We start from the raw sequence: 22441 nt of genomic DNA on the forward strand, positions 1-22441 counted from the left end.
CGTGCCTTTAATAGCAGTACTCCTGAAGCAAAACCCAAAACCAGGCAGTTCTCGAGTTCGAGGCCATTCTAGCCTACATTACAAGTTCCAGGCCAGCCTAGGCTACTTATAATAAGACCATATCTCAAAACACAAAATTAGTCAAATAAAAATATTGACACCGATGGTGCATGCCTTTAATCTCAGCGGTAGGGAGGCAGAGACAGGTTGATTTTTTTTTTTTGGGGGGGGGGGGGGTAAAGGTTGATCGCTTAGTTCGAAGACAGCATGATCTATGTGGTGAGTTCCAGGCCAGGTGGAGCTATATACACACAAAGCTATCTCAAAAACAAGAAATCAAAACTAACCAAACAAATACCTATCCCATAATACTGAAATTATCAAGGGTTCTGGTCATTAAGAATACTCACTAGTTTACCACTCCAGGCGACTTTGGCATCTGGCTTGGTGAAGAACCAAAAATGGCTCTTGTGACATCAGGCTCAGTAGCTTTGACTTTAAATGTTGGTCACTTCCTAGCCTGGTGACTTCTGCCAGTTAACCTCGAGAAGCCCTGGGTTCCTTATTTACAAAATCTTCTTAGCACCTATCTCATTCGGTTGTGAAGAACACACAAGATAATTATGGTGCAGTGCTTAGCATGTAACTGTCCTAATCCCACTAGCTATAATTCCAACCCGTCCCCAAAATCCAGTGCTCACAAACTCTGGCCCGAGAGCATGCTCACATCTTGCAGTTTCCAACTTAGTACACACCCTCCGCCCCGGGGCCAGTTTCTCCTGACCAGCTTGTCCTTAAACTAAGCGTTCATCAAATGCCACAGGTCAGGCTCTGTGACGAGATACTTGCGTAAAATTGCACATTAAACTTCCTAATGCCTCCACAGTGGCTGATGTGGCGCGAGGAAACAGGCCCGGAGGGTTCCAGCAACTTCCCCAGGTCCTCGAGCCCGGGTTCCAGGCCCATATTGGAGTCTACCAGCGTCCATTCAAATGCTGTTCAGTCCCTCGACTCCGCCGGCCCAACGCCATCGCCCTCTGCACCTTAGGGCACTTTTCCCCTTTTCTCCTCCAGAGCCTGAGGGGTAAGGCCCGCGATGGCGTCCCGAGCACGCGCCATAAGCAGCTACCCTCTCAGCGCGCTCATCAGGGCCCCGGGCTGTGCGGGGTCTCCTGGCCGCAGCGCCAAGTCACGTGGCGGGAGGGGGGGGCTCCGCCGGTGCGCGCCCCCGACCGAGCGGGCACGCGCAGCCCGCAGCGTGTGGAGGCGCGAGATGCCGAGCAGGGAGTATGTATGGCAGGGAGGGGGCGGCGGCCGGGAAGGCCGACTCCACCCCCTGTGCGCATGCTCCGGCCCCCGCGGGTTATAAGGCAGCCGCGCCTGCCCCGCCAGACAAAGTGGCGAGCTGCGACGTGACTGGTCCGCTCTTGTAGGTGCAGCAGCCAGCGAGCCCGGCGGCGGGGCAAGGGACGCGAGCGAGACCCCAGGCTCCGAGGAACTGCGGCCCGCGCCGGCGCGTCACGCATACTCCGGGCGCTGGGAGACACACATAACGGTTAGTCCGGGCTGGGCGGGCAGCGCGCTGCAAGGAATCCGCGGTGCCCTTGGTGTCCCGGTGGGGTCGCGGAGTCCCGCGGGCACGCGGAGACTTTCGTCCCTGGGGCAAGGGGGGGGTGGGCGACAGGGCATCCTGGGCGCGCGGAGCCGAATGGCCCGGAACGTGGCGTGGGTGAAGGGGACCTTGAGGCGCCGGGCACAGCGTCTCTCCCGGCCGAGCTGCGGGCCCGTGGTCAGGTGGCGGCCGCCGGGCTGCGGGAGTCGGGTCACGGTGCCCGGTGACCTTGGGGGAGACGCTCCCAGTGCAGCCTACGGTAGGCGCCTGGAGAGATGCTTAGGTCGGGAAGAGGGACGACCTGAGGCCGGTTCACGTGGTGCACTCCTGCCGCCTTCTGCTCGGAGGGAAGGCACTGGGGCGGGAGTTACTTAGGACTCGTGGCACACACCCGCCCAGCCTCCCCCGTCTGCCAATCCGTGTCCCACCTGGTGACTTGCTCGAGTGGTGTGAGGAACGTGGGGAGCTGCATTGCGGACCGCCGGTACAAGACTACGGGGTTCGAGTAAACTTTGAGGAAGGGGCGGGAGGTTGGGATAGGGGCTCTTTGTGGTCCAACCTGTGGCTTCGGCAGACGCCGCGGGCACGGGGTCTCAAGGCATCCCTGTGGAGATTTAAATATCCTTCATTTTTGGTCAGAGCACGGTTTCTGGGCCAAGTACATTCCTTTTCCGAGTGCATTTTTAGCCTTTCTCTATGGTGGCGTTTTTGGTGCAACCAGCAGTTGCGAAAACTAGCTTCTGATCACTCAACCAGGAAACGCACGTGTTACTACTTCAGTCCTTTCCCGTTTCCCAGTGGCTCATTATAAACTGGCCGGCTACCGATAGTAGTTACACAGTGACACGCTATTTTTCTTTCTTTCTTTCTTTTTAACCCATAACTAATTTTGAGATCTTCAGGCGTTATTCAGCTTAGACTGGGGGTGTGTAGGTCCGTGGTAAGGGTACCTGCCTGGCCTGCCATGCCTGAGGCTCCAAAGTTTGATCGCCTGCATTAAAAGAAAATTTATTTGGGTTTTGAAATAAAATGAGTATATGCTGACGTGTGAGATTAGTAATTGAGAGTTTTGGAAAGGGTGTATAGGAACTAAGTCAAAGCAGGGTGGGTTTTTGTTTGTTTGGTTTGGTTTCTTGCTTGTTTTTCATAGCTGAATAAGACTGTATCTCGAATTTATTTATTCATCATTCATTCATTTATTTTAGTTAGTTGGTGCTCCTAAGTCCAAGTCTTCGAGCTGTGTGTGTGAAAGAGAAAGGAGGGGGAGCGGGCAGTCCATGGTCTTAGCCTTTCGTAAATTAAATCTAAGGTGTACAGGCAGGAGATACAGGCTTTGCATAGTGAGACCGTTCTCAAAAAACGAAGTAAAAATGTCCAAGTTTTAAAACTTTGCCTTCCAAGTACCATAAAAAATGACCAATAATTTAAGACTTGAGATTTTTTGGGGAGGAGGGGTCGACACAATTTCTCTGGGTATCTCAGTTTGTCCTGAAACACTGTAGACCAGGTTGGCCTTAAAGGAAGAGAGACCTGCTTCTGCTTCCCCAGTGCTGGGATTAAAAGCATCATGTCCAGTCTAGGATAAATTTTTAATTGCGTGTATTTCAGTAATTTCATTGTGGTTTATCAGATTGTAACCTTGTTAAATATGAAAAGTTCTTAGATTAAGGAGCATTTTGAGAGTTTTAAGGATTTAGCTGTACGGTTTAATCCTAAACAGATTAAGGGGGGCAGGGCGGGGAATGAGGTGATGTAAACATGAATCCTACCTTATAAACTCAGGCAAAAAATAGTGTTAGATTAGTATTTTCCCACTGTGCCTCAGAAACTTCCTAGTATGCATTTCATGCAAGCTCTAGGTCCCTGTATAATGCCTACTTGACTTTATTTCCCATGAGGACTAGTAATATGGAACTTAAACACAAAACTGAAAATTGTAGATAGAGATGTTAGGATTCAGCAGAGAACGGATTCTAGTATTTACCATTGGGTTTGTAGTCTAGCTGGAAAGCAGAACTCTTAGCAAACAGTTTTAGGGGAAAGTAAGGTTACCGTGGGAACAAATACTGTATTGTGTAGTTGTGAGAAGATGCTCAACTTAGGGAAACACTAGGTGTGCCTCTCTGAGGAAATACTTAAGTTTGACCAAGGAGTGGGAGCTAGTGTGGTGATAGGTTGAAAGGGCATCTCAGACAGACCATGCAGAAGCTGAAAGAATTTCATCAAAAACTAAAGCATAGAGAGGCCAAGAATAATAAGAGGGAACCGAAGTGTCAGCTAGTGGAGTGTTTTAAGTCATTGTAAGGATACAGGAAGAGACTAAACAGTTAAAAGAACTTAGTGAGGCCGAGCTGATTTGCATTTTAGTATCATTCCGGAGATATCTGGTTAGAGGGGGTTCTTAGAGTGGGACCATACAAATGTGGACATCTAGGGGAATCCTTGAGTAAAGAAAGGAAACAGGTTTTTGAGGTAGGGGACTAGTTAGGTGTTGGAGGTGAGAAACAAGGGTGAAATGAATAATGTGGCTCAGGTTGCTTGCTGGAGAAAATACAAGTTGGTTTTTTTTTTTTTTTTATCTTCATTTTAACCAATGGGAATCCTGAGGTAGTGTGACTACACCCATACTGCCCAATTTATAAAACTCTAGATTAAATTCAAAGCCATTTCTGCCCTCTTGTCTATTTTTATTGGTGAAGCTGTAATTTTTTTGTTTTCTCTTTACCTTCTCTACAGTTTATTTAGTATGGAAAATGCTAAGTAGCAAGCAGTTGAGTCACTCCTGCGTCACTGCATCCCTTTCTACTTTCCTTGTGAAGCAAATCCTAGATGAAATAGTAGTAGTAGTCATAACTACTAACAGCTATATTCATAGATATCTGAAAGACAGGAGTCTTCAGAAAATCCATAATCACATTGTCCTGCCTTTAAAAATTAACATCGCCAAACACTCATCGGTATTCAGATTTTCCCAAGTGTATTTATATCTATGTATTGAGTTTTGGTTTTTTAGTAATTGGTTCCCTTGATCAAGGATATGAATAAGGTCATATGTTATATATGTTTGATGTCTGAGATCTATAGGTTTCTCTTCTAAGTAACTTATTTGAAAGAGGCAGGCCCTTTTTCCTTTTTCTTCTAGTCTGCCCCTGTTTGTGATTTTCAATTTGTCCTCAGGGCAGTTTTAGCATTTTCTAATGTAGCAAACCCCACTGTCCTTTATGTTTCCTCTTATTGGAAGCTCACTCAGTCAGGTTTTTATTCCTGAGAAAAGGCTTAGGAGTGGGGAGATAAGTATATCTCGTGTTTGCTGTTTTTACTTGAAGACATGGGATGCTTTTTCTTTCTACTGTATTCACAGCCTACTCTTGTGTTGAAAAGGCAGTAATTTAGTTGTACTTTAGTTTTTACCAACATTATGTGTGTTTGCATTTGAGACCCTCTCAGATAGCTTAAGCTTGCCTCACATTTTCTGTCAACCAAGATGCCTTGAACTCAAGATCCTCCTGTCTCCACTTTTCCAACTGGTAAGACCACAGCCATGAGCCACCATGCTGGACAGTAATCCTATATTTATTTAATGTGATATATGAACTCTTGTGTGAGTTCCAAGGATTGAACTCAAATCATCAGACGCCCTTCAAGTTTGTTTTGGGGGAGAGGTGGTGTTTGTTTTTAAGCAGTGGAACCTTGATCTACTTTAGCCAGTTACCTCTGGGGCATTTAATGTAATGCTTATTCTGTTTTCTACTTAATTCTTCACCCCGGAACCCTCATTCTGTGATTCCACTGCTCTTCCAGGTAGCCACGCATCATCTTAGTACTTCCTCTAGTAGGCCTACTTCTCCCACACACAGGTAGCTGCCATATCATCTTTGCCTCTCTGACTCTTTCATTACTATTAGTGTTACCCAGTTTAGATTGCTTTGTGATTAAAATCAGTGGTCTTTTACCTTGTATTGTTACTATTGTTGTTGAGACAGAATCTCATGTGGCCTAAGCTGGATCCAAACTTGATTGTCGTAAGTCACCATACCTGGTTTGTATGCTGCTAAGGACAAACCTAGGACCACATACATGCTAGGCAAGTATGTATTCTCCTGACTAAGCTCCAACCTTTGCTTTCTATTATTGTCATCATCTTCCTTTGACACTGTCCGACCAGTTTCTGGTCCTCCCTAATCAAAACCACTCAAAAGGTGGGGACAGGTAGATCTCCTGGGAGTTTGAGGCCAGCATGTTCTTCATTAGTGAGTTCAAGGACAGCCATACAGAGACCCTGTCTTGAAAAAAAATAAAGCAAAACCAAACAAACAAATGGGGTGGTGCACACATGTAATCCCAGTGCTGGAGAGGTGGAAACATGAGCTAAACCTAAGGTAAGCAAGCTTGAGGCAAAATTAGAGACCTGTCTCCTCAACAAAAACCATGCAGACTTCTGGCCTCCTTATGTACAGGCATGCATCTACATGCAAGTATGTATACACACACACTTTCTACTAAATTTGTTGGGATAGAATTAATTCTTCCTAAGTAAAGGTATCACTGTACAGAAGTCTAGCATCTGGAAATTTACCTGCTTCCGCATCCTGAGGGCTAAGAATCAAAAATGTATACCACTATCCTTGGCAGATAAATTATCTTAATCATATTACTCTAACCAATCTTTTAAAATTTTGTGTGTTCCTTTATTTGTCTTTGTGGCATTTTCTTCCCTCTATTTTAACTTTTCTTTTGGGGGAATCGTGGAAGGTCATAGATCTTACATAGATGATTTACTGTAAGAGAGAGAGCTACTGTAAGAGTGAGCCCTAGTAGCATACAAAAAAAGTTTCAAAGCTCAACACTCACAGTCACAGAATGAGCTCACCTTCACCAAGTAATGAAGGCTCAGCCTTTGAAGGATATCACTGACTATAAATAGGGGAACAGAACCCGGTTCTGTTTATTGTCAGAGTACTACCCTGTTGCTAATTACAACCCATAATATTGTTCAATTTGATTAGACAGAATTAGCCTTTGTAGAGAAAAGAACTTTGAAATGTTCTAGTATTGTAAGTTGCATAGCTAGCTGGAAAATAACCCTTTCCTGTGATGGTGTTCATTTGTGGGTTTGGATGTTGGGGATGTATATTGGTTACTTTCCTCATAGTTGTGACCAAGTTACCTACAAGAAGCAACTTGAGGGAGGCAGGCTTTCTCTCAGCCCAGGTTTTGAGTATTACATCAGGAAGGCATGGCAGCAGGAAACTGGTAGCAGCAACATAAGGCTCACATCACTCTGGGATGGGAAGCCGAGCTGGGTTATAGACCTCCAGGCCTGCTCCTAGCACCCACTTCTAAAGGTCCCTCAACTTCCCCAAACAGTGCCACCAGCTAGTGAATTAGTATTCAAATCCATGAACCAGTGAGAAATGCTGAGCTTCCAAACAGTAACAGGATAGAACCCGTACATAATTGAATGGAACCTTGTCAGTTGGTTAGAGGTAGTTCTTTGCAGGCCTGTCTGCATGTGTTAGACTCCCGGGTCCACAAGGTGGCAGGAGAGAACCCAACTCTCAGTTTCTCAGTTTCTCTCTGACCTCCATGGGAGTGGTGTCCACACACCTTCACACATGGACATTCTTTGTCTTTGAATAAATTTTAAAAAATCTGAGATCCACCTATTTCTTCTTACCAACCGCCACCCAGCCAGGTTTTCTTTTTTTAATATTTTTAATTTGCATTTCTTTAGAGAGAGAGAGAGAGAGAGAATGAGAATTTGCAAGAGTTGATTCTCAACCATGTAGGTCCCCAGAATCAGACTTTGGTTATCAGGCATAGTAGCAAGTGCCTTTACCTGCTGAATCATCAGACTTTGGTTGTCAGGCATAGTGGCAAAGTGCCTTTACTTGCTGAGTCATCTTGCCAGCCCAGTTGCTGACTTTTGAGAACCAAAGCAATGTCTTTACCTAGTTTTCTCTTCTGTTTTCCTATAGGATGGGTTTCTTTCTCCATCTTATCAGAGATTTTAAACTTAAAATCTGCAGGATTAATTTCCAAGGTGTGTGAAGTTCAGTAGAGTTTGTAAATTTGTTGGAATCTCAACTCTGAGTGCAGGCTTGTTGTATTAGTAGTGCCTGTGACTTAGAAACTAGTAAATCCCAGACTTCATCGCTGTTAGACACAGATTGAAATTGTTACCATTTCAAAATCACTGTGGTTATTTTACTAGCACTTAACAATATCCAATTAAAAATATTTTGACAGTTGTAATTTTTATTTTTCTTACGCATCTACACATTTACTCTTGTTTTTGTTTTGTTTTAAAGAATAGGGCTCACTTTGTATCCTAGGCTGGTCTTGAACTCACTATGCAGATTACAACTCCTCCTCCAGCCTCAGGAGACCAGAATTACAGGTGTGTCCTGCCATACCCAGTTTAAAAGTGTATTCGGATGAGTTCCACAGGTATTGCCAAACTGCCCCAGGAATCGGACACCCCTTAGGGGAAACCTTACTCCTGTTCCCCTGTGATAGTGAGGATAGCCAGACACCACACTGCAGAGAGATCTTGTCATGGGATTATGGAATCATAATGTTACAGGTTAAGTGACAAATTCAGGTAGAATATTTTTTTAATTAGAAAATGTAGGTGCCGGGCTGGAAAGATGGTTCAGTGGTTAAGAGCTCTGATTGCTCTTCCAAAGGTCCTGAGTTCAAATCCCAGAAAATCCCTCATGGTGGCTCACAGCCATTTGTAATGGGATCTGATGCGTACTTATATATAATAAGTAAATAAATCTGTTTTTAAAAGAAAATGTAGGTGCTATCATTAAATGGGTATCTTAATTTGCTTGGGTTTTCTGGCCCTGTTTCCAGTAGGTTCACATTAGCAAATATACTTCACATTCATTGAAACATTCTATTCAACAGCTCAGTCGGGAGAACCTCTAAAGAGGTCATTGAACCTTAGGCTTGAAATCCTTGCAGATTAAAGCCACATACTTACTTCAGCCTCTTCTGATTATATTAGTACTTACTCTTAGCACAGTTACTTAGAAACCTCAGTTGAGTAGAAGGGAGGCAAGTGGTTTAATAATTACTCTAATTTGAGGAAAATCAGGTACTCATTTGGAAATTGTATATTTCTAATAAAAAACCCCAGTAATTATTTTAATGACAACATAGTGTGAGGTTTATATCATCAGTAATTAGGAAGGCTATTTAAAGGCTTGGCATGTGGTTCAGTGGGTGTTTGCCTAGTGTTCAGTGCTTTTAGCAATACATCTTACCAATAAACACTGTAGAACAGTATCCCACTTGAACTGACCCATAAAGACAACAGTATTTATCTTTTTGGATATGTTTTATTTTATTCAGCAAGTGTCTTTGAGGGTCCATTTTGTCAAATTTTCCTTTTTATTTAGGCTTAAATTACTGTATAAATGTGTGCGTAATGTATATATGTCGGCATATATGCTGCGGCATTCATGTGAAAGAGAGGACAACTTTGGAGTCAGCTCCTTGAAAATTCCAGGGATCAAACTCAGGTGGCCAGACTTGCTTGAAAGTACCTTTACCCACCAAACAACAGTGTGAGCTGGGTGTGGGGGTGCACTTCTCTATCCAGCTGTTGAGTAGGCAGAAGCAAATAGAAGTTTGTAGAGGCAAGCTTACATTTTGTGTGTTTTCTTTATGCACTATGATTAAGATTATACATGTTGTAATTGACGAGTGTTTTGTTAGTCATGTCCAGCAGTCATCTACTTTTTATAGATGCTTCCCCCTTTTTTGGTTGGAGGTTGGGGGTAGTAACTGCTGGGGAATAAACCCAAGGCCCTGTGCAAGTATGCATTCTGCTACTGAGTTACACTTCCAGCTTCATTCTCCCTTTCCCTCTCTCTGGGGCCATTTGTACAATAAGAGGCTAGATCAAAACAGTTAAACAGAGGTTACCATGTTAAATCAGTCTTATGGATCTGAGTGACGCCTGAAACTAGTTTATGCTTAGTAATGTACATTGGCTTTAGATACATTCCATATCTTTTCTGTTCACAACCTGGCTGCTGTCCCCTTTAGGAAGTGGTAGGAAAAGTCCAGGGAAATTAATAGTTTCCTAGGGCTGTTGTAACTTCTCAGAGTGAGTCCAGGGCATGGGAGCTGGAATACAACTTTGGCTTTCTAGATTGGCTTACTACTATAATGCATTCTTTCTATCTTACCCCCACCCCTGTGTTTGTGGGGGAGAATGAGCCTGGCGCCTATGAGCCACCCAATGTGGGTGTTGGTCCTTTGCAAGAATAGTAAGTGTTCTTAACCACTGAGCTATATCTAACCAACTGGTGGGGTGGGGGTGGGGTGGGGATAGAGTCTCCTGTAGATTTGACTGTTTTGGAAATCACTCCATAGACCAAACTGGTCTCTGAATGCAGAGATCCTCCTAGGAGATGGGATTAAGTGTCTGTTACCTGCCCTCCCACCCCCTGCATGCAGGTATTTCTGCAATGTCCCACTATGCTTAACTTCCGAGTCCGATTAGAGGGCACAATTTACCGTTCCATCACTTGTTTTCTGACCCGGTTTAACATGTTTTTAGCCCCGTTACTTTAAGGCAGTAACATTTAAACTGTGGGGCTGCTGCATACTTTAAAAGTCTTAAGACTTCTATTCCTTCATTTAGCCTCTGGATTTTGACATGTGAGGTTTATATGTGTTCCCTTTTCCTGAACTACAGGCAAAGAGTCTAGTCTTATAATTTTCTTTTGTGATTAAGGCTGTTAATTGTAACAATTATTTGTCGGGTGGTGGTAGAATGTGTTGAATCTGTTTCTGGGTTTTTAAGTGTTTGCTGTACTGCGCCCCACTCCACCCCCTCCCCCCAAAAAAACTTTTGATACTCATTTACTTGTGAATCTTCCTAATGCTACTTAAAGGTTGAAATCTAGATTCTGTAGCAAAGCTTTTACTAACTTGATGAGGCAAGTCTTCATGACTAAAAATTAGAGCTGCCTTTAAATTGGGACAAACCATAGCTGGCAGCTGAGCACAGGGTTTAATCACGTCCGGCACGTATTGCTGTTCTAGTCAGGGCTTGATGTAGTAGACAGCGGCTCTACGTTGTAGGTTCTATTTCATATATGCAAATACTCCTGAGATCTTTGGGAAATTGTAAGCACTGTCTTTCTTTCTGTTCAGATAAAGGAGAGAAAATGAGTACGAAGCACTTGAACTTCAGATTTAAATCCACTAGCACTCCTATGTTAAGTAACCTTTGTTTAGATAGAACTAAATATGGTGACAGCCTTAGTTTTTAAGAACACTTGTACCTGAGATATGACCTATCCCTATTAGGAGTGTGCAGTTTACTCTTATCCCGTGTGCTGGGTTTCACCATCCCTTGCAGTAAAAAGCTGTGTCCCCAAAGGAAGAAGAATGTTGTGACTACATAGATCTACACTCACACACACAGAGAAGGAAGGAAAAGCAGCTTTCTTCTCTCTTAGGCACCTGTACACATGTACATAAAACATGAAGGCAGGATGGAGATTTGAGAAGGGGACAGACTGACAGAATAGGGTGCAAATATGAGCAAGTTGTGTGAAAATGTCAGTGACACTATTTTGTACACTGATAACACAACTGAGTATGTTTAAAAAATACCTATAATTCCAGCACTTGGAAGCTAGAAGCAGAGCCTGGAGTTCAAGGCCATCCACAAACACGTAAGAGTTTGAAGTCAGCCTGAGCTGCATGTGATCCTCTAAGGAAACCACTGTCATTAAAAGATCTTGGGTCTTTTAAAAGAAGATCTTCTCCCATGTGGACAGTCAGAACTCCCTGCTTTACTCATTGCCTAGTTAGAATTGGGACGCTGGGCCGGAGAGATGGCTCAGTGGTTAAGAGCACTGACTGCTCTTCTGAAGGTCCTGAGTTCAATTCCCAGCAACCACATTGTGGCTCACAACCATCTGTAATGTGGTCAGATGCCCTCTTCTGGTGTGTCTGAAGACAGCAACAAGGCACTCACTTAAAATAAATAAATCTTGGGATAAAAAAAGAATTTAGATGCTTGTCACAATTGACATGTGATTTTACTGACAAATCTATTTTCCTTGCTTAGTTGTGAAAACTGTCAACTTTACAGTACATGGTGTTTATTTTCCATAAGGTGTCATTGTCCAACACTGATAACCAGAAACCATTTTTAAAAATCACACAGAATTAAAAAAAAGGCAGAAACCAAAACAAGAGTAAGAGTAATAGGTCCATTGGAATTTTAGAGATAACAGGTTTGTTGTTCCACTAACCCCCGACTTTTGCAAACAGGGTCTCACTATGTATCCTTCCCTCTCCTGAAACAACAAAACCCAACAAGACATTTCCTTTTTCATTCTGATTGTTAAAAAGCTGTTAGTGCGGAAAGGGGATTTGTGGAGGTTTTTTTGTTGCTGACATAATTTTTCCCCCGCTTCATTCTTCAGATACTAGATTTGTGCTGCATCTTGGAATTCATCTACACTTAAAATGCCACCTGCGATTGGAGGGCCAGTGGGATACACCCCCCCAGATGGCGGCTGGGGGTGGGCAGTGGTAGTTGGAGCTTTCATTTCTATTGGCTTCTCCTATGCATTTCCCAAATCCATCACTGTCTTCTTTAAAGAGATTGAAGTTATATTCAGTGCGACCACCAGTGAAGTGTCGTGGATATCGTCCATCATGTTGGCTGTCATGTACGCCGGAGGTGAGTGCCCACCGCTCCTTTAACTCACATTAGGCAGCCAGAGTCTGGACGTTTTAATATCTTGCTCAGCGTTACTTCCTGAAGAGTTGTACTAAGTGTGCTTTTCATCCCTGATAACACTGGCAGCTCTTACTCCCTCATTCCATTATATAGTTTTTTGGAACAGTGCAAACCTCATTTCTCTTGCTCTCTGCCAGACACTTACTTGAAAAGTAAACATTTTTAAATATTGGGTTGCAAGATTTTTAAGAAGTTACTCAACTGTCTTAAATAGTATAGTTCAAAGTCTCAGGTAAAATCTGTAACTTAAGAACTAGGTTTGCCCCACAAGCACAAAGGACAGCCGACACCCCCTTGGCTGGCATCCTCACATGGCTTTGCACACACCAAGAGACAGTCCAAATAGAGTCTTCACTTGTTCCTGTGTTGTTATGGGTGCTACAAGCATTTTGGCTGCACTTAAACTTGAGTTGTATCTTTTGCTTTTGTTTTCTTTGGCATGGTGTGGAGGCTATGTAGAAAGTAAATTGCGTATTTAAAACACTGTTTATTTTACCTGGAGACATCAAACCACAATTAAACATAAAAGTTAAACCTACCATAAAACTTGAGGTAGTTTCATAGGATTCTGGGGCAAAGTATTTTTGTTTAGCCAGGTTGGCAGTGTTCCCCGTTGTCTTGTGAGATATCTAACAAAATGTATTTTGCTAAGAATTTAGTGTCTCAGATTATATTCACATGTAGCTCTTTAACAGCCAACACAATGATTATACTTTTCAGTAGAGAAACTTAGCCTTAGGCTGCTAAATTGATTGCAGATTCAGCAGTCTTTACTAAGTCTCTTGAGTGGATTCAGCTCTGGGCTGCATGTTGTGAAAGAGAACACTAATTCTGCTGTTCTTTTTGATGTAATAAGCCCACAAACAAACAGCACTGTGTAGTTGAAGTCATAATTTTTTGGGGGTGAGGTGGTTGGTTTGTCTTTGTTTTTTGAGACAGGGTTTTTTGTATAGCTTTGGCTCTGCAGACCAGGCTGACCCCCAGCATATAGAACTCCACCTGCCTCTGCCCCCCAAGTGTTGGGCTTAAAGGCAGGCAGCACTGCCACCTGACTTGAAGTCATAATTTAATTAAACACAATTAAGTTTATTGATTACAACAGGAATAAATGGACAGGAGCAGTAATTTGAAGACCTTTTTTCTCCTGTGTATCTTTTTATGTCTTTAACTTGAAAAAAAAAATGTCATGGATATGAGTGTTTTGCCTGTGTGCCATGTGAATGCCTGGTGACCATAGAGGCTGAAGAGAGCTTCAGATCCCCTTGGACTGGAGTTACACTTGGCTCTGAGTTGCCATGGGTGCAGAAAAGCAAATCTAGGCCTTGGAGAAGTCAAGTTCTTAACCAGCTGTGTTATCTCTAGCATTCACTCCCTCCTCCCTTCCTGGTTTATTTCTTGAGACAGGGTCTCTGTGTAGTTGTAGGGTCTAAGCCACCATGCCCACCTCCCCCTCCTCCCCACTCTCTTAAGAGACAGGGTTTCTTTGTCTCAAAGGTTAGCTTTGGATGTCCTAGAATTAGCTCAGGTTGGTCTCACTCAGATCTGCCTGCCTCTACCTCTCAAGTGACAAGATTAAAGGTATACACCAACTCATTTTTTGAAAATCCAGTTCTCGGGCTGGAGAGATGACTCAGTGGTTAAGAGCACTGACTGCTCTTTCAGAGGTCCTGAGTTCAATTCCCAGCAACCACATGGTGGCTCACAACCATCTGTAATGGGATCTGATGCCCTCTGCGACTGTGTCTTAAGACAGCAACAGTGTACTCAGATACATAAATAAATATTAAAAAAAAATAGTTCTCATTATGTAGGCCTGGCTGTCAGGCTGGCTTACCTCTGCCTTGGGTAGACCTATGTCACTATTGTTAACGTTTTTAACACAGGTCACTGGGCAATAAATTTTGAGAGCTAAATTTTATCACTCCAAGGTTTTTATTTTTATTTATGTATCTTTGTCTCAGTTTTTGTGCATGTGGATGTAGTTGTCATAGAGACCAAAAGACAACATTGGACCCCCTCAACGTTGGAAATGTGGACAGTTGTAAGCTGCTTAATATTGGGTGCTAGGAACTGAACTCAGTTCCTCTACAAGAGCAACAAGTGCTTGTAACCACTGAGCCATCATCTCTCTAGTCCCAGAATAGAGTGTTCAAGGGACAAGCCCTGGCCTGTAACATGCTATGTAGGCCATTCTAACTTTTAAAGTCACAGAAATCCTGCCTCATCCTCCCAAGGGCTAGGATTAAAGGTGTGAAGCACCACACACAGCCAAAGGGGTAAAAATGATCTCAGTTGCTTTTGATTATCAACATTCTGTACTAACTGTGAACTTTTTAAAAGTTTTCAAGTGACCTGTGATGTCATGAACTAGCTATTTTCATTCATTAGGCTTTTGGTAAGGGCCTGTTCCTTGTAGCCAGTGCCTTCTAGCTGCCTCACATGGCAGAAGGGAAGGTATGTTCCCTCAGGCCTCTTTCGCAAAGACACTTGATAAACTCATGAGGGTCTGACCTAATTCTTTCCTAATGATCTTGCCTCTCGATACTCAGTACTCTTGCTTTTGGGTTGAGTTTTAACATGAGTTTTCTCCTACCGTGTGAGGATGGAACTCAGTCATCCAGTCATCTGCCGTAAATAGTCATTCTTTCAAGTCCAGATCTATGAAGTGTGAAACTCAGTTGTTTTTAATTCCAAATAATTTTAATACTCCATTTTGTAATCAGCAGAAAACGTTAGTTTGAAGGTGTGCTTCACACAGTGGCATAAAATGCAGTTGTCAAGCTTATGAACCATGATGATGGACTCATTAGTTTTTTAGTTGAAGTGATTCACTTTCATGTTTGCCTTTATTTTATAGATTGAATTTATACTAAGACATTTTTGATTCTCTCCTAGGTCCTATCAGCAGTATCTTGGTGAATAAATATGGCAGCCGTCCAGTAATGATCGCTGGTGGCTGCCTGTCTGGTTGTGGCTTGATTGCAGCTTCTTTCTGTAACACGGTGCAGGAACTTTACTTTTGCATTGGTGTTATTGGAGGTGAGTGGCTACTGATTCATTTCATATTCATTGTCACTATTTAATCGTCACTTGTCATTTTAGGGAGCTGCTCATTAGCTGAGTACCAGTGAGGTGGCTCAGAGGGTAAAGGAAGCCTTACTTAGTCTTCCCCTGACCCTTGTGGTGTAAAGAATGGACCAAATTTGGTAGGGGCATCCCTCCACTCTCACCATGGAACGGGCACGCACATAAACACGGGAAACTGTTTTATTCATTTAGAAGACAGGGTCAACTGTGTAGCCTCGGCTAGACTGAAACTTACTGTGTAGACCAGGCTGGCCTCATGCCTGCCTCTGCAACATGCTGGGATTAAACAGAATGAACTACTGCCACAGAATATGTAGTTATTGCTAGTTTAATTTAAGAGATAACCGCATCATTTAGAGTAGACAGTGGTAGCTGGGCAGGGTGATACATGCAATTCCAGCAGGCAGGAAGCAGAGTCAGGCAGGGCTAGCCTGGCCTACACAGAATGAATTCCAGGACGGCTAGGCACAGTGAGATAAAGTTTACTGGGTGATTCATGGAAGGGTGGTCATTGGCTGTTCTCGCCTTACCTCCTTTTCCTATGAGGAAAAGACTTATTGCAATAGGACAGGGTGCTACCCAGGTGACATTTCTGAAGGTTAAGGATCTTCTCAGTTTTTATTTGAGACAGAACAAGGTTTGCCATGTCCAGTCCAGCTCCAGGAGTTGATCTAACTGGAGCAGTGAGAGAATGAAGGAAGGACACAGTACATAGAGAGGAAATCTGGGGTCAGAGAGGCAGCTCTAGGAATCTCAGCATGTTATACACAGGTGAACAAGGACACAGGTTGTACTGTACATAGCTGGATCAAGGAGACAGGCTTAGCTAGGTCACAAGTGTCAAATTTCCTGGAGCTGGAGTTACAAGGTGGCTATAAGTTTCTCAGTATGGATACTGGGACTCTTAACTCAGGTTCTCTACAAGAGCAGTACATGCCCTAACCACTGGCCCATCTCTTTAGCCCCACTTACTCTGATGTCTTTGCTTGGTAAGCAATTTCAAAGATACTTCTGTTTATGACAGTGTGTGTTATCTTTGCTCCCTTCCCTAGGTCTTGGGCTTGCTTTCAACTTGAACCCAGCTCTGACTATGATTGGCAAGTATTTCTACAAGAAGCGACCATTGGCCAATGGACTGGCCATGGCAGGCAGCCCCGTGTTCCTCTCTACCCTGGCTCCACTTAATCAGGCTTTCTTTGGTATTTTTGGCTGGAGAGGAAGCTTCCTAATTCTTGGAGGCCTCCTCCTAAACTGCTGTGTAGCTGGATCCCTGATGCGACCAATAGGGCCTGAGCAAGGCAAAGTAGAAAAACTCAAGTCCAAAGAATCTCTGCAGGAAGCTGGGAAGTCTGATGCGAACACAGATCTCATTGGAGGAAGTCCCAAAGGACAAAAGCTTTCAGTCTTCCAAACAATTAACAAATTCCTGGACTTGTCCCTGTTCACCCATAGAGGCTTTTTGCTGTACCTGTCTGGAAATGTGGTCATGTTTTTTGGACTCTTTACCCCTTTGGTCTTTCTTAGTAATTATGGTAAGAGTAAGCATTTTTCCAGTGAGAGGTCAGCCTTCCTCCTTTCCATTTTGGCTTTTGTTGACATGGTAGCCAGACCATCCATGGGACTTGCAGCCAACACAAAGTGGATCAGGCCTCGGATCCAGTACTTTTTTGCTGCCTCTGTTGTTGCAAATGGAGTGTGCCATCTGCTAGCACCTCTGTCTACCACCTACGTTGGGTTCTGTATCTACGCGGGAATCTTTGGATTTGCCTTTGGTTGGCTCAGCTCTGTATTATTTGAGACATTGATGGACCTCGTTGGACCCCAGAGGTTCTCCAGTGCTGTGGGCTTGGTGACCATTGTGGAATGCTGTCCAGTCCTCCTAGGGCCACCACTTTTAGGTATAGTATGTCTCCCTACATTCTTGGTTCTGATCTGGTTATAAAACTAATGTGTGAAAAACAGCTCTACCTTTAAAGCGTAACTGAAGACTGAATTGAATCCTCGGGTGCATTTCAGCAGTAGTCGGGTGGGAGGGTCTCTCCCCGGCTGGGATCTCAGTGTGCCAGTTACTGTCCTAGCCACTATGCATCTTGGACTCAACAAAGCTTAGGATTGTTTTAGTAGCAGTTCGATAGATGATTCTGTTCAGTTACATTAGTTTGAGTCATTTCATAATTTGAGAGCTTGGGTTACTAAACTTTCTTTGGGTGTTTTGTCTGGGTTGTGTTTGTTTATTTGGTTTCATTTTTTCAAAGCAACGTTTATGTATAGCTCTGGCTGTCCTGGAACTCTCTGTAGACCAAGCTGGCCTCAAACTCCCAAGATATTTTTGCCTCCCAAGTGCTGAGATTAAAGGCATCCACCACCACTGCCTGACTTAAACTTTTTTTAAAAATCCCATGTTGGGCGGATGGCACACACTTGTTACTCCAGCGCTTAGCTGCAGACAAGATGATTGTGAGTTCAAGATCAGCATTGACCTGCACAACACGATCCCTCCAAATGTTCCAACCTCCTTTTAGATGTTCGTGGTGATTGATTTGTTTATAGATAAGATCTTAACCAATTTACCTTAAAATTCTTATAGCCAAAGATTGCCTGGCCCTCCTGACCCTTCCGTGTCCAACGCTCCAGTGCTGAAATTATAGGCACATGCCACTTATGATGCTCTGATAGTGCTCCTTTCCAGCCCCTCCCTGGTGAATCGCCAGTTCATACCAGTTTTCACTCCCACTCTTTCTAATCTGCTCCCTTTCTTTACCATGTCTACCACTGTTCTACAAACTCCTGTCTTGCAGTGTCCAATTTCTAATATGTCTTCCAAGGCTCTGCAGAGCTTGGCCCTGTCTCTCCAACTTTTCTACACTGGCCTCTTGCTCTCTGCTTTAGGACCCAACCTTTGCTTTCCTGTTCACATCCCTGCGCATTTGCAATAGCTGTTCTGCCTGGATCCTCTCCATCTTTTCCTTGACAGGTCCGTCTTCCTGCTGTCTCAGCTCAAGTGATGCTTCAGAAGGAGAAGCATTCCTCACCCACTTACTAGTCTCCACTGCCCATGCTCTGGTCCCAGAGCTCTCCCTCTAGTGCTCTAGTGTAGTCACACTAGCCACAGAGTTCCTTTCAAATTGGTCAATGGACATTACCATCAAACAGCACAAGCTTTTGGGAGAGAATGCACGTAATGAGCCATTTTCCAAATTCATTTGGTTTCAAGACACTAGAGAAACCTTCTTAGCACAGAGGCAGCAGGTGCAGGCCTCAGCCCAGACCTGTTCCCTTACAAGTTCTGTGACCTTGAAGCAGATACTTAGTGTTGCTGTACTTTCTGTAACTGCTGGAAGCTACATTGGTGCTGAGAGTGTGCTGTTGGCTGCAGAGCAGTGATCTCCGGAAGTGCTGATAAAGAACTTTGGCCTTGGTGACAAGAGTAGATCTGTGTGGCCTTGGACACTCCAAACTTCTTTTGAATTAGTTTTACCCTTTGTGTAGTGAGAGAATGGATTATGATCTCGGACAGATTTGTCCAGAGTTTATGGTTGCCAATTTGAAAATAGAAAATACAAGGTCAGTCAAAATCAGAAACATTATAAATAGAAAATCTTGCAGTTCATTTCTTGTACTTATGTGTCGTTTTGGCTCTTTGAAGATTGCTTTGGCATCTTTCTGAGTAGATCCTTGCACTTTCGGAGAGGTGTCCTTGTTTGCTCTTACCCACATAGCCTTGTCTTCTGCATCTTTAGGTCGCCTCAATGACATGTATGGAGACTACAAATACACATACTGGGCTTGTGGCGTGATCCTCATCATTGCAGGTGTCTATCTCTTCATTGGCATGGGCATCAATTATCGACTTGTGGCCAAAGAACAGAAAGTGGAGGAGAAGCAGAAAAGAGAAGCTAGGGAGGACGAGACCAGCACTGATGCTGATGAGAAGCCAAAGGAGACAATGAAAGCAGCACAGTCTCCACAGCAGAACAGCTCCGGAGACCCTGCAGAGGAGGAGAGTCCAGTCTGACCTGTGAAGCCTGAAGACAGCAGTGTGACCCAAGACATCCGAAACCATTCTGCTGGCCTCTAGTCTACCAGTGGTGCTCAGTGCAGACAGTGGACATTTGTGTGGGAAACTTACCAGGTGTTCATTGGTGGGATTTTTTTTTTTTTTCACTCCTTACCAATGCCTGAATTTAAAGTATACTGTGCTTTAGGTAGGGAGTGGTTGGCAAAGGATATGGGAAAGAAGTAGTGATTTTTCTTTTTGTTTGTTTGTTTTGTTTTAATCTTAGCTTTTAACGGTGTCATGAAGATTATAATATGTGCCTTAAGTTTTAGTTTTTAGAACTCTTTAGAGAGCCTTAACTTTTAAAACCATTCTGCTGAATTCATCTGTTTTAAATATTATTTTAAAAGGAAAAATAACAACCAGCTTGCTTGAGGTAACTAACCTTGTTTTGTCGTTGTTTGTAATGCTTTGTCAGACATTGTTACCGGAACATTTATGAATAGAAATATTGGTTAAAAGTCGCAGGTTTATAAAATACTGACAAAAGTATTTTTCTAGCATTATAGTTGCCTGGCATATCTGCCTGCTAGGTATTTGAGAAATTTGAAGCATAAAATTCTGGGAACATCTTGGCAGTTCCAGCCACAGCCCGTCACCTGCTGGACACCTCTTCTCAAATGCTTACTACAGCTTCGTGCTAAAGTGTTCTCACTAAATTGTTACCTTTGCTCCTGTTCAGAAACTCTGAGTGGTTAGAGGTAATTGGCCATTTTTTAAATCAACTGCAAAAAGCTAGTATTAAAATCTACAAAACAATTCTTTAACACGTCTGATTTAATGTAGACAGTATTTCAAGCATCAGCTGAATTCAGCATAGGTTGTCCCAAAACCTTAGCTATGGTATGAGAATAGAATTTTAGGGTTTGTGTGGGTTTGAGGGGCTTTGGGGTCTTGGTTCTTAGGATTGAACCCAGGCCACAAGCATGGTAAGCACATGCTGTACCACTGAGCCACAACCCACAGGCACCTGGAATCCTTCTCCTTAATCCCTGAAACCTTTTCTCTTGATTTTTTTTTTTTTTTTTGATAGTTCCATTTATATTACTACTAGTTTAGAGCTGTATGTGAGATATTCATTTCAGTGCAGGCTGAATGTATGTGCTTTTTGTTTTTTACATTTTTTTTCAGTATTTGCAAAACCAAGAGGGTCAATGTTTGGCCTCAGGGAAGCCAATAAAGATAAAATGGGGAGGAAGTTTGCCAAGTGTGCTTGGTTTCAGTCAGTACTCACCTCCCTGCCACACACACCAAGACTTACAGAGGAACTTCTATCATGCTTACGATTGTTTGACATAGTCTTACCTCCACATCTTAATTTTCATCACCCTTTTATTTACCTGGAATGTAGAAAAATGGGTTTGATGTAAGAATGGGAGGAAAGATGGACCAGATTGGAATTATAGTTGTTTTTTTTTTTAACCTGATATCTTTTGAATAGAGGCAGAAAAATAAGACATATGACACTGAATTGTACTCAATGCGTTTAAAATACCATTGTAATTGACAGGGTGAATATAGATTTAAAACCTTGTGTAAGAAGCTGACTTTTTCCAAATAAAACATTTATTTTATTTTTAGAAAACAGTACTTCCACATGTTTTATTTGTGAGACATATTGTGCCTTTGTTACTAATTTTTATTTTAAACTTTCTAATATTGAATCGTCAGCTTATATGCCTTGACTTGTACATATGGTTTGTTTTATGTTAGGTTTTTTTTTTTTTCTCCAGTAAAGACAAGCAGAGGAGGATTTTAAACCCATATCTTGAAGTGCTATCCCTGATGCAGTTAGCCTTAAGACACCGTGTTAAGAGAGGAAACCTTCAAAGGTTAGGCAGATGTCACCCTAGTTTGGATTCTGCTGTCTTCTGTGGATCCATGTCAAACTTGTATGAACCTTTCTCTTCTATAAAATTGAAAGTCTTTGTTGATGGTGGAATGTTGAGCTGTGTGTGTGTGTGGATTCCTGTCCCACCTCAGATGCTAAGGCTGCATTTGCTGGGCAGGTGTGCCTGTGCTCAGGGGTGAGCCCCAGGATTTATGATGTTGGTTCACCAGTATTCTTCAGAAAGGTTCAGAACTTACAGTCAAAAGCCAAAACTGATAAAACTGGAACTTGCTATTAAACTTTTTGCTAGCTGCTGAGTCCTGGTGTTTTTCCCATTAAAGGAGCATTGGATCCAGCAATTGCTGACACTGGGCTGTAACCACAGTCCATAGGGTGTACATGGATCAATGAGTGAAGCCTCGTCCCTTCCTCAGTCCCTGTGTGGTTATTGGCTATCACTTGTGCTGTGAAGCAGGCCTGGGAGCAGTGGGCGATGATCCTTATCCATCTCTCCTTTGAATGCTGATTTGTTTCAAGTCATTTCAGTTCACATAGCCTTAGCTGCTGGGTAAGAAACGTGAGTACAGCATGAACCATCACATGCAGCAGAGTAGGAAAATTATTTAACAACAGTTTCAAATCATTAAATTTAACCACACTGATCAGGGTCATGTCGGGTCAAGTCTGGAAATTAACATCTTCACCATCTGAGATGAACAATTTGTACAAAATTACATTTTGATTTTCTTAGTTTGTAATTAAAGCAATTTTTCTCTTTCTTCCCTCAGACCCCTCCCATGTGTATCCTTCCTTATTTTCATTTAAATTCATGGCCTCTTTATAACTGTTAAATGTGGAGGCAGTTGGATCTTTAGTTCCAGGCCAGCCTTGTCTACATAGTGAGACCTCATCTCAAAAAAGATCTAACACCAATAGGCAGGCATGCTAACGTGGAAGGAGGTCGGATCAGCCCTAAAAACATACACAAGTGATGTATGGACCAAGCAGGTTGTATTTATATATTTAGGAAAACATATACACTGCCTCCCAAATGCTGGCATCAGAGGCAGA

The 22441-nt window shown here is 43.0% G+C and overlaps 1 protein-coding gene across 1 annotated transcript; it reads left to right on the forward strand.

Moving 5' to 3' along the window:
• The first annotated feature begins 1407 nt into the window (after window positions 1-1407).
• SLC16A1 (solute carrier family 16 member 1) lies at window positions 1408-21687 on the forward strand. The gene is made up of 5 exons (XM_080916190.1): window positions 1408-1555; window positions 12076-12335; window positions 15291-15434; window positions 16535-17380; window positions 19223-21687. Exons 2-5 carry the CDS (start codon window positions 12119-12121, stop codon window positions 19495-19497), a joined length of 1482 nt encoding a protein of 493 aa, XP_080772316.1. The 5' UTR covers window positions 1408-1555; window positions 12076-12118; the 3' UTR covers window positions 19498-21687.
• The last annotated feature ends 754 nt before the right edge of the window (window positions 21688-22441 follow it).

This window comes from Micromys minutus (assembly GCF_963924665.1).
Source record: "Micromys minutus genome assembly, chromosome: 4".
NCBI lineage: Eukaryota > Metazoa > Chordata > Mammalia > Rodentia > Muridae > Micromys > Micromys minutus.

What these genes read in the sequence shown, in the direction of transcription:
- SLC16A1 (XM_080916190.1), top strand. Translation starts at nt 12,119, where the DNA reads ATGCCACCTGCGATTGGAGGGCCAGTGGGATACACCCCCCCAGATGGC. An exon ending in GGCTGTCATGTACGCCGGAG is followed by an intron (nt 12,336 to 15,290) that starts GTGAGTGCCCAC and finishes ATTCTCTCCTAG; the next exon opens with GTCCTATCAGCAGTATCTTG. An exon ending in TTGCATTGGTGTTATTGGAG is followed by an intron (nt 15,435 to 16,534) that starts GTGAGTGGCTAC and finishes TCCCTTCCCTAG; the next exon opens with GTCTTGGGCTTGCTTTCAAC.